This window comes from Delphinus delphis, chromosome 6, assembly GCF_949987515.2.
Source record: "Delphinus delphis chromosome 6, mDelDel1.2, whole genome shotgun sequence".
In the NCBI taxonomy this organism is placed as follows: Eukaryota; Metazoa; Chordata; class Mammalia; order Artiodactyla; family Delphinidae; genus Delphinus; species Delphinus delphis.
In genome coordinates this window covers 112459726-112472133 of record NC_082688.1, presented here as the reverse complement: position 1 = coordinate 112472133, position 12408 = coordinate 112459726, and the positions used below count along the sequence as shown (strand labels likewise).

The 12408-nt window shown below is 39.5% G+C and overlaps 1 protein-coding gene across 3 annotated transcripts in view; it reads right to left on the bottom strand.

Annotated features, from left to right (window-relative positions):
* NEK1 (NIMA related kinase 1) overlaps positions 1–12408 on the bottom strand; it is a 231692-nt gene that overhangs the window by 192741 nt on the left and 26543 nt on the right. For all 3 annotated transcript variants that reach the window (XM_060015311.1, XM_060015312.1, XM_060015309.2), the window contains 2 exons: positions 2906–3054; positions 2129–2225 (listed from right to left, as the gene is read on the bottom strand). In XM_060015311.1, the coding sequence (XP_059871294.1) occupies positions 2129–2225; positions 2906–3022 (214 nt within the window). In that variant the 5' untranslated portion in view covers positions 3023–3054. The remainder of the gene's footprint in view (positions 1–2128; positions 2226–2905; positions 3055–12408) is intronic.

Genomic DNA, 12408 nt, shown 5'->3' with positions numbered 1-12408 from the left:
CAATGCCAGAAGATATAATGTGATTGTAAGGGACAAGGGGTCATCAAAGATACTTATTCACGTATAAAAGCATCAGTTAGACACTCTCAGAAATGCAAACAGTAACTGCATTGAGGGAATACAGCATCCATAAGCTCGTCATGAAAAAAAATTGATGAAATCCAGAAAAGTTGGAGATAAATTCAAGTATCTCTGGAAAGGGGTATCTAAGTTATAAAAGAACTAACAATAAGAATTGAATCTGTCTAAATATAGAATCAAGGCCAAACAACTCTAAGAAATATAATTTCAGAACAAATGATAATTATTAAATATTTTTACCCTGTCAAGATGAACGAAAATCAGTGGGGAGGAACTGTAAAGACACTAATTTCCTCACCTTTCATGGCAGACATTCAAAATAACATCAAAATTTTCACTTTTTTAACCAACTTGCTTATTTTTAAAAATTGAGAGATTTAAAATGTTCACATATGTAAGTTATTTTTAATCATTTTAGAGAAAAATTAAATATTTGTGTTTCAGAGCTCCCAAAAGCTCTATGAGAAACTAAGAGGTCCAAAGAGCTACATGATTAAAATGAGAAGATGGCTCAGGTGAGGCAGAAACAGGGACCAAATTCTACACCAAATGTATAGAATCACCAGACGAAACTACATCTTATAAATCTGAGAATGAACTTATAGGCCAGGGCTGGAGAGCTTGTGAGAAAAAGGAACTCTCATGCCCTTTAGTCTAAGGACTCCACTCCTAAAAGACTGCCACAGTACACAGACACCTGTACAAGGACGTCCAGTGCAACACTACCTGTAACAGTGAAACACTAAATACAACCTAAGTATCCATAACAGAAAAGAGGCTAAACAAAGTGTGATACAGCCATAAAGTGCATCCGATGGAAAACACTGCAGATGTTACAAGAAAGTTGTAAAGAATGGGGTGCATCAATACACAGTGACATGGAAAGATACCCACGAGAGACAAAGTGAAAAGAACTAGATGCAGACATACATATTTACGATCCCACTTGTTTTTAAACGTCAAAGGCTACACACATATGCTTGTTCCACACGGTCACAGAAAATACAGGAAGGAATCAATGTGGAATTATTCACACTGCTTACCCCTAGGGAATGAGAATGAGTGGGAGGAACAGAGAGCTTGGGGTTCATGCATGTCTGCACTCCTGAATACGTTTACCATGAGCATTTACTCCTTTAAAACTAAACGCCAGTAACAATATAACCTTATTTAAAGAACGTGCTATTCCTTTTGAATCATGCAGATGTTTCTAGGTGAAGCATTCAACATAAATACAAAACGTCTGATAGAACATGTGTTGACATACATTCAAACCTTTTACCTTGAAATAGTAAAATCTTGATGAAAGAAGAAACTAAAAGACAGATGCTAAGGGAAAGATAAGTAAAGGAAATTCAAGGTCCTGAGAAAGAAGAGATGGTTAACATTGTACTCTTTCACATGAGCTATAAAGCCTCATTTCACTGCCATCATAAAATAAATAAACTGAGTACTTTATGGCATAAGGTGTTAATGATCCATATACTTTTAAAAGTATGTTCTACTTTACTAGATACCAAGTTTATTTGGGAACAAGGATACTTTAATTCAGCTGCTGAAGCTGGTATGTAATGCGACCCTGAAATGGTCATTTAAACTATCTTTTACTTTCAATCTAGATTATCTTTCTATTTTGCAACTGACAGAGATTTATGATAATAGGAATGACTTCAATAAACCACCTTTTCCTGCCTTTAGAGAAGCTTTGTCTTATCTTAGTTCCGGCATTACCAAATATGATGGTAGATATTTCCAAAACAGCAATACTTTATAATACTTTAAGAACCTGAGAACACTCTCAAGCAGGATACTTTCTAAAATCGGAACATTTTCTCAGTGGCAGTGGTGGTAGCACTTAAAAGAAGTTTAGTTTAAAAAGGTATAAATGACTGTTCCTCCTATGTCTAAAATGCATGTGTATTGAAGCAGAAATGATATACTTTTCTTCCTGAGAATAATTCACAAAAAGATCCTTAAAAGGGAAGTATACAACAGTTGTCATAAGGCTTAGGAGTTCTTTTGAGCGCTCTTGCAAAATCTATCTGACCTTCAAATGATTCTCTATACTGGACAATGTTTGGATGCTTCATGTTTGCCAGCACTGCAACTTCTCTCCTTGATTCTTCCCTTTCTTTACTGGACATCTTAAATAGAAGGAAAAAAGAAAACAGTAAATTAAGTAAATAAACAACATAATAGTCCATCAAAAAGAGAGTGGTTAAAAATAACGCTACCGGGACTTCCCTTGTGGCGCAGTGGATAAGACTCCGCTCTCCCAATGCAGGGGGCCTGGGTTCAAACCCTGGTCAGGGAGCTAGATGCCACATGCCTGCCGCAACTAAGGAGTCCGCAAGCCACAACTAAGGAGCCCGCAAGCCACAAGGAGCCAGTAAGCCACAACTAAGGAGCCCGCAAGCTGCAACTAAGGAGCCCGCCTGCCGCAACTAAGACCCAGCACAACCAAATAAATAAATAAATATTTTTTAAAAAATAATAATGCTACCAATGAAGCACAGCCCAAATACTAAAATATAGCTAGAAGTTAAAAAGAATAAGTTGAAGGCACAAATACAACAAAAACATTTTAAGATGTTCAAACCAGATTAAGTCACAGAACAGTAGGTGAGGTATCTTTTTTAAACACATAAACATGAGCACACATCACAGAAAAAAATCTGAAAGGATTTACAGACTCTTTTGAAATTAGTGGTTCTCTCTGCAATTACGGCAGTCTTTCACTTTAGGTCATGCATTGCCATATATTTTTTTATTCTCTCCTGTAACCAGACTTCTACTTGGATGACCAAACAAAAAATATACTTACGCTTGAGATGTTAATTTCTTTGATAACATACTGTCTGCCATCTTCTATAGATTTAACAAGAATGGCTTTTCCGAATGAACCTTCTCCAATCTTCTGTACTCTAACATACTTCTCCATGGTTCTTTTTCTAAGGCATCTTAACAGATAGACTAGATATTAAAAAAAAAAGAGTAACAGTTAATAGAAATAAAGCACGTCATCTATAACAATTATAATATTTACTTCAAATTCTATTCCTCAGTGATTTGCTTACTTAAAAAAAAGATATATAAAATCTTTACTGAAGGTTAAATAAACTTTAACTCAATTTTAGTCATGCAACCTAGAGATAGCTAAAAAGAGAAAACCAGTGACATTTCAATCTTATAAGAATACTTTGGAAAGTCAAATACTGTACATACTTAAGGGAGGATGAAGCAAACCTTTTCCTACATGAACTAATTAATTAGCAGCATTACTTTACTACCTGCAATAAGAACACAAGCTTAGCAAGACTACTTCCCAAAGTTATTTACCTCATCCTCTCTTATTAGACATTTAGGCTGTTTACAGTGTTTGCTATTATAAAAGAACTTCAGATTAAATTTCTGTACATACATTTTTATGTACTCATTATAAAGATTTCCGTAGTATACACTGTGAGTTCAAAGAATATGCACATGTTAAAGCTTTCAAACACACTGCTTGTCTTACAGAAACGCCTACTAGCTTGCTTGCATTCTGACCAGCAGTGAATAAAAATGCCCGTTCCTACGTACTCTTTTAACAGTGGTTATTATTTATTAAAATATTTCAGAGGCAATAAAGGGTAGTAGTCAAAGAGCACTAAAACCTTAGAGTCAGAGAGCCTGGGTTTAAATCCTGGCTTTAGCACTTATTTGCTATTTGACCTTGGACAAGTTACTTATCTTTAAGTGGCACAGTTTGTTCATCTGTACAATGTGGCCAACAACAGGACCTGCTTATAGAGCTGCTGGGAGGATTAGTCAATTTCATTAATGTCTAGAGAACAGTGACCTACACACAGTGAGCACTGTGTCACAATCTGTTCTTACTGTTATTCGTTATGTTGGATGGGGGGAAGCAGTGTCTCACTTTTTTTTGTAAGCTCCTTTGCTTACCAATGAATCTGAAAAATTCTTCCACGTTTCTGAACTGTTGCATTTCTTCTCTTTTGAACTATTCATTCAGGTTCTTTGTCCATTTTCTACTGGGATAGTCTTCTTTATTGTTTTTTAATTGAAGTATAGTTGATTACAATACTGTGTAAATTTCAGGTGCACAACAAAGTATTCCAGATACATGTATGCATATTTTCAGATTCTCTTCCATTGTAGGTGGTTACAAGATTAGGAATATAGTTCCCTGTGCTATACAGTAGGTTCTTGTTGTTTATCTATTTTGTTTCCAGTAGCTTGTATCTGCTAATCCCAAACTCTTAATTTGTCCCTGCCACCCGTTTCCCCTTTGGTAACCACAATTTTGTTTTCTATGTCTGTGAGTCTATTTCTGTTTTGTCACTAAGTTCGTTTGTATCATTTTTTAGATTTCACATAAGTGATATCTTATGATATTTGTCTCTGTCTTACTTTACTTAGTAGGATAATCTCTAGGTCCATCCATGTTGCTGCAAATGGCATATTTCATTCTTTTTTATGGCTGAGTAATATTCTATTGTATGTATGTACCACATCTTCTTTATCCATTCCTCTGTCGATGGACATTTAGGTTACTTCCATGTCTTGGCTATTATAAACAGTGCTGCTATAAACGTTGCATCCTCTTTATAGTTTCTAGTTGCTTGTTACAGTGATCTGCATTTCTATCAATAATCTTTCTTAACTCCTTCAGCATTTTTATTACCTCCTTTGCTGAATCAGGGTCTGGTAGACTGGAGAGGTCTGTTTCATTGTTCCTGCAGGGGATTTCTCTTGTTCTTTTACTTAGGAGTAGTTCCTCTGCTTTTTCATTTTAGTTAAATTTCTCTGACTCTAAGAATTTAAGAGAAACAGTTATCTATCGTGGTCTCACAGGGCTGTTTTTATGTGGGAGTGTCCCTGTGTAGACTGTGTGAGTCTGATATTTTTGGTGTGAAGGCTGTTTTTAGTGTGGATGCTTGCCACGTCTTTCCTCAGGGTGTGCTGGCCCTTGTCCCCTTGCTAAGGGGTGTGTCTGGTGTTGTGGTGACCAGAGCCTGCAGTGGATACTGCGTGGGGCCTCTTCTCTGCCCTGTAGTTGTCACAGCCCTGTCGGGGACAGGGTCTGCTCCTCAGCTGTCACAGGTGAAGCCCCCAGATCCAGTTACAAGCTGCAATACGAGGATTGAGGGCCTGGAGCACTGGGAGACAGGAGCCAGTGTGTGCTCCTCCCCAGGAGCTATCCACCAGGACATGCAACTCTGTGATGCCACCCGTGTGCACACGCACAGACTTCACTGTTAGTGAACTAGTGCTAGTGCTGCCCTCAGGGGCCACCTCAGGGCCGCCGTGGACGTCCCTCAGGCATGCATGAGTTGTCCCAAAACCCACGCACCACCACGAGAGCCCGCCACAGCCACAGCCTGGGACCCGCTGTGGGAGGACCGGTGACTGGCTCTGATTTCAGCCCCACCTCTGTGTGCATGCCCACAAACTGCACAAAGTCCACGGCAGCCAGAGCCATGCCCGCTGTGAGCATGCTGATAATGCGCTGCTAAGGCGGCCCACACCCCTCCCTTTATGCACTGACAACAGGCTCTGACAGCGGGCCCACGCTCCTGCTGTGCGCACCCCCAGTTGTGTCCTGTGCCACACTCCAGGTCCCTCGGGCTGTCTCCATGCACCCAACCTGAGTCCCTGCCCGGGTCTGTCTGCTGAAGCCTGAGTTGCAGCACCCAGTTGCTGCACACAGCAGCAGGCGCATCACAGGCTGGAAAGTGCAGCGGCATGGCCAAGACGGTCTGTGCTGCACTCTCTCTACCCTGTAGGACAGCAGGCCGGCTTCCACACTGTCCTCTCAAGCCTCTGAAGCTCCCTATCTGTCCCACCGAACCTCCCAGCCGGTAAAGGAGGTTCCCAGAGCGAGGGAACATTTCCTCTTTCACAGCTCCCTTCCAGGGGGCAGGTCCCATCCCAATTCCTTGTCTCCCTTTTCCCTTTGTCCTATTTAATTACTTGGGGATCTTTACTGCAGCTTTGGTTGTATGAGATTTTCTGCCAGCTTTCAGTAGGTATTCCATGAGAATAGTTTCACATACAGATGTATTTTTTAAAATGTATTATTTATTTTTGGCTGTGTTGGGTCTTTGTTGCTGCGCGCAGGCTTTCTCTAGTTGCGGCGAGCGAGGGCTACTTTTCATTGTGGTGCATGGGCTCTCATTGCGGTGGCTTCTCCTGTTGCAGAGCACGGGTTCTAGGCGAGCGGGCTCAGTAGTTGTGGCTCACAGGCTCTAGAACACAGGCTCAGTAGTTGTGGTGCATGGGCTTAGTTGCTCCGCAGCATGTGGGATCTTCCCGGACCAGGGCTCAAACCCGTGGCCCCTGCATTGGCAGGCAGATTCTTAACCTCTGCACCACCAGGGAAGTCCCATAGATGTATTTCTGATGTACTTACGGGAGGAGGTGAATTCCACATCCCTCTACTCCACCATCTTCAAGTTCATCTTCTTTTCATTAGTTTGTAAAAGCTTGTTTAATGACGATGTTAGCCCTTCTCAGGTATGAATTTTTTTTGCTTATATGCCATTTGTCTTCAATTTTATTGAAATACAAAAGTTTATTTTGATGTGAACAAATTTATTAATGTTTTCCTTATATTTCTGCCATCAGTATCACACTTAGAAACTTACTGTACCAAATACCGTAAGATACTTGATTAAGGTTGTTAATTTCAGCAAGAGTAACTTCAGGAGAGTGGTGGAGACAGAAGCAAGAGTACAATAGGTTAGGTAGTGAAAGCTTAAAAAAGTGAAGGGAAGGGGAGGAGGACAGATGGAAGGAGAGGAAAGGAGAGAAAAAGTGTCCCAAAAACAACCTCTAGCACTGCTTATTGGCAAGATCACACATACTGTGAAGATACATGAATTCACTTTGTTAATCTAAAAATAATAAATATTTAATTTAGGGGGGTGTGGCCAAGATGGCAGAGTAAGAAGACCCTGAGCTCACCTCCTCCCACAAACACACCAAAAGTACAACTATTTAAAGAGCAGCTACCTATAAGAACAACCGGAAGAACAGCAGAAAAGATTTTCTGCAACTGAAGATACAAAGAAGGAACCACAATGGGATGGGTAGGAGTGGTGGAGACCCGGTATAGACAAGATGCACAGCCATGGGTAGGTGACCCACAAATAGGAGAATAATCACAAATGCAGAAGTTCTCCCCGAGAAGCAAGGGGTTCAAGCCCCATATGAGGCTCCCCAGCCCAGGGCTCCTGCACCAGGTTGATGAGCCCCCAGAATACCTGGCTTTGAAGGCCAGCAGAGCTTGCATACAAGAGAGGCAGAGTGCTGTAGAAAAAAAAGACTCTACTCTTAGAGGGCGCACACAAAATCTCAGCCATTCTGAGATACAGCTCTGAGAAGCAATAATTTGAAAGAAGCTTATATCAAACCCACCTGCTAATCTTGCAGAGCACCCTGGAGAGGCAGGAGGGCCACTGGGACTCCCCTGGGGACACAGGCGCTCGCAGCAGCCATTTTTGGAAGTCTGTTCTTCCACAAAGACACTGATGGTACAAAAGCCAGCTTGGAGTCCTCCCTCTAGCCTATTAGCAACAGGAGCTTACCCAACCACTAACCAGATGGCAACAGCCCTGGAGGCCACCCCCTGGGGACCTGTAGTCAGCTACGCTAGTACCCAGCCCCACCCACCAGTGGCAGCCACCACAGGAGGCAGGACCTGACAATCAACTGGGCCACAGGGCAGCCCCACCAAAAAAGAAGGGCCCACATAAGGGACACTCCTAGAGCACATAGCTCTTGTGACCAAAGAGGAGTGTGCCACTGGGCCCCACAGGACAACTCCTACACAAAGCCACTTGTCCAAGATTGGGAAACACAACCGACCTACCTAATTCATAGAAATAAAGATAGATAATTAATTCAGTAAAATGAGGAGACAGAGGAATACATACCATAGGAAGAAACAAGACAAAACCCCAGAAGGACTAAGCAAAATGGAGATAAGCAATCTACCCAATAAAGAGTTCAAGGTCATGATCATACAGATGCTCAATAAATTCAGGAGAAAAATGGATGAACACTCTTAGAAGTGTGACAAGGAGTTAAAAAACATAAGGAAAAAACCCAACAAATATGAAGAATACAATCACTGAAATAAAAAATACACTAAAAGGAATAAACAGTAGATTAGATGATACAGAGGAACAGAGCAACAAACTGGAAGACAGAGTAGTTGAAATCACCCAGCTGAAGAGAAAAAAGAAAAACTAATTTTTAAAAATGAAGATAGTTTAAGAAACCGCTAAGACAACATCCAATGTGTAACATTAGCATGATAAGGGGTCCCAGGAGGAGAAGAGACAGAGAAAGGGGAAGAGAACTTATTTGAAGAAATAACAGCTGAACATTTCCCTAACCTGGGAAAGAAAACATATCCAGGGTCCAAGAAGTACAGAGAGTCCCCAACAAGATAAAACCAAAGAGGTCCACAGCAAGAAACATTAAAATGAAAATGGCAAAAATTAAAGATTAAGACAGAACCTTAAAAACAGCAAAAGAAAGCTTCCCTGGTGGAGCAGTGGTTAACAGTCTGCCCACCAATGCAGGGGACATGGGTTTGAGCCCTGGTCCAGGAGGATCCCACATGCTGCAGAGTGACTGGGCCCGTGTGCCACAACTACTGAGCCTGTGCTCTAGAGCCCGTGAGCCACAACTACTGAAGCTCGTGCCCCTGGAGCCCAATGCTCCATGACAGGAGAAACCATCGCAAATAGAGGTCCACGCACTGCAAAGAAGAGTGGCCCCCACTCGCCGCAACTAGAAAAAACCTGTGCACAGCAACGAAGACCCAACACAGCCAAAAATAAATAATTTTTTTAAAAAAAAGCAGCAAAAGAAAAGCAACTAGTTATGGGACTTCCCTGGTTGTCCAGTGGTTAAGACTTCGCCTTCCAATGCAGAGGGTGCAGGTTCGATCTCTGGTCAGGGAGTTAAGATCCCACATGCCTTGCAGCCAAATAAACCAAAACATACAACAGAAGCAATGTTGTAACAAATTCAATAAAGACTTTAAAAAATGGTCCATATTAAAAAAATCTTAAAAAAAAAAAAAAAAAAAAGAAAGGCAACTAGTTATGTACAACAGAACTTCCAAAAGATCATCAGCTGATCTTTGCAGGCCAGAAGGGAGTAGCATAATACATTGAAAATGATGAAAGGGAGAAGCCTATAACCCAAAATACTCTACCTGGCAAGGCTATCATTCAGATCTGAAGGAGAGATAAAAAGTTTTACAGAAAAGTGAAAAGAGTTCAGCACCACTAAACTGGCTTTACAAGAAATGTACAAAGACTTCTCTAAGTGGAAAAGAAAAGACCATAACTAGAAATATGAAAATTACAAAAGGAAAAATCTTATTGGTAAAGGCAAACATACTGTAAATGTAGTAGATAAACCACTTATAAAACTAGCAGGAAGGTTAAAAAAGAAAAGTAAAATCATCTATATCCACAATAAGTAGTTAAGGGATACATAAACAAAAAGATGCAAAAAAAATGAAGACAAAAACATTCAATTTGCGGGGTAGGGAGAAAAAACACAAAATCGTTAGAATGCATTAGGATTTAAGAGCTCATCAACTTAAAATAATCATAGTACATACACACACACACATATGTGTGTGTGTGTGTGTGTGTGTATATATATATAGAGAGAGAGAGAGAGGGAGAGAGGGAGAGAGACGGAGAGAGAGAGACAAAAGGGAAGGAGGGAGGGAGACGGAGAGGGAGAGGGAGAGGGAGAGAGAGAGACAGTGGGGAGAGAGGGTTAGGGAGGTAAGGGGGTTGTTATATATGAACTTCATGGTAACCACAAACCAAGCATATAATAGATAGATATACAAAAAAGAGAAAGGCATCCAAACATAACACTAAAGATAGCCATCAAGGGAATTCCCTGGCAGTCCAGTGGTCAGGACTCGGCACCTTCACTGCCATGGGCCCAGGTTTGATCCCTGGTCAGGGAAGTAAGATTGCACAAGGCACATTGCGCAGCCAAAAAAAAAAAAAAAAGAGATAGCCATCAAATCACAAGGGAAGAGAGCAAATGAAAAAAAAAAACTTAAAAAAGAATGAGAAAACAATTAACAAAAGAGCAATAAGTACACACCTATCAATAATTACTGTAAATGTAAACGGACTAAATGCTCCAATCAAAAGACACAGCATGTATGCTGCCTTACAAGAGACTCACTTCAGACCTAAGACACACACAGACTGAAAGTGAAAGGGTGAAAAAAGGTATTCTATGCAAAGGGAAACGGAAAGAAAGCTGGGGTAGCAATACTTATAGCAGACAACAGACTCTAAAACAAAGACTGTAACAAGAGACAAAGAATAACAATAGACAACGATAAAGGGATCAATCTAACAAGAAGATATAACAATTGTCAATATATATGCACCCAACACAGGAGCACCTAAATACCTAAAGCAAATATTAACAAACATAAAGGAAGAAACTGAAAGAAACACAATAACAGTAGGCAAATTTAACACCCCACGTACATCAATGGACAGATTACCCAGACAGAAAATCAATAAGGAAACAATGGCCTTAAATGACACATTAGTTCACATGGACTTAAGAGATATATACAGAACGTTCTATCCAAAAGCAGAACACACATTCTTCAAGCACACATGGAACATTCTCCAAAATACATCATATGCTAGGCCACAAAACAAGTCTCAATAAATTTAAGAAGAGGGAAATCATATCAAGCATCTTTTCTGATCACAACAGAGATTAGAAATCAATTACAAGAAAAAAACTGCAAAAAATAAAAAATGCAGGTATGTTACTAAACAAATACATCACTAAAGAAATTGAACATGAAATCAAAAAATACCTGGAGACAAATGAAAACAAAAACACAATGATCCAAAATCCATGAGACACAGCAAAAGCAGTTCTAAGAGGGAAGTTTATAGCAATACAAGACTATCTCAGGAAACAAGAAATCTCAAATAAACCATCTAACCTTTCACCAAAAGGAACTACGAAAAGAACAAAACCCAAAGTTAGTAAAAGGAAAAAACAGAGTTCACAGCAGAAATAAATGAAATAGAGACTAAAAAAAATAGAAAAGATAAATAAAACTAAGAGTTGGATCTTTGAAAAAATAAAGAAAATTGCTAAACCTCTAGCCAGACTTATGAATAGAGAGAAGAATATATAAAATCTGAAATGAAAGAGAAGTTACAATGATACCACAGAAATACAAAAGATCATAAGTGATTACTATACATAATTTTATACCAATAAAATAGACAACCTAAAAGAAATGGATAAATTTCTAGAAACATACAACCTCCCAAGACTGAAACAGGAAGGAAAAAAAGTATGAAAAGACTGCTCACCAATAATTAAATTGAATCACTAATCAAAAAACTCCCAACAAACAGAAGTCCACAACCAGGCAGCTTCAAAGGTGAATTCTACAAAACACTTAAGGAAGAGTTAACACCTATCCTCAAGCTAGTCAAAGAAAACTGAAGAGGAAGGAACACTTATGAACTCATTCTACAAAGCCAACATCACCTGATACCAAAACCAGACAAAGATACCACAAAAAAAGGAAAATATCACTTTAAGAGTCAATATCACTGATGAACACAGATGCAAAAATCCTCAACAAAATATAAGCAAACCAAATTCAACAATACATTAAAAGAATCATATACCATGATCAGGTGGGATTTAACTCAGGGATGCAAGGCTGGTGAGATATCTGCCAATCAACCAATGTGATACACCATATGAAAAAAACCTGAAGAATAAAAACCATAGGATCATCGCAGTAGATGAAGAAAAAGCTTTTGACAGGATTCAACAACCATCTATAAAAACTCTCAGCAAAATGGGTACAGAGGGAACATACCTCAACATAATAAAAGTCATATATGAACCTACAGCCAACAGCATACTCAACGGTGAAAAGCTGAAAGGATTTTCTTTATGATCAGGAACAAGACAAGGATGCCAAATATTGCCATTTTTATTCGACATAGTATTGGAAGTCAAATCAAAGCAACTGGTAGCTTTGCTAGCCAAAGCAATCATACAAGAAGAAGAAATAAAAGGAATCCAAGTTGGAAAGGAAGAAGTAAAACTATCACTGTTTGCATATGACATGATACTAGAAATAACTGATATATAGAAAATCCTACAGATACCACCAAAAAGCTATTAAAACTAATAAATGAATTGAGTAAAGGTGCAGGATACAAAATTAATATACGGAAATCTGCTGCATTTCTATACACTAACAATGAACTA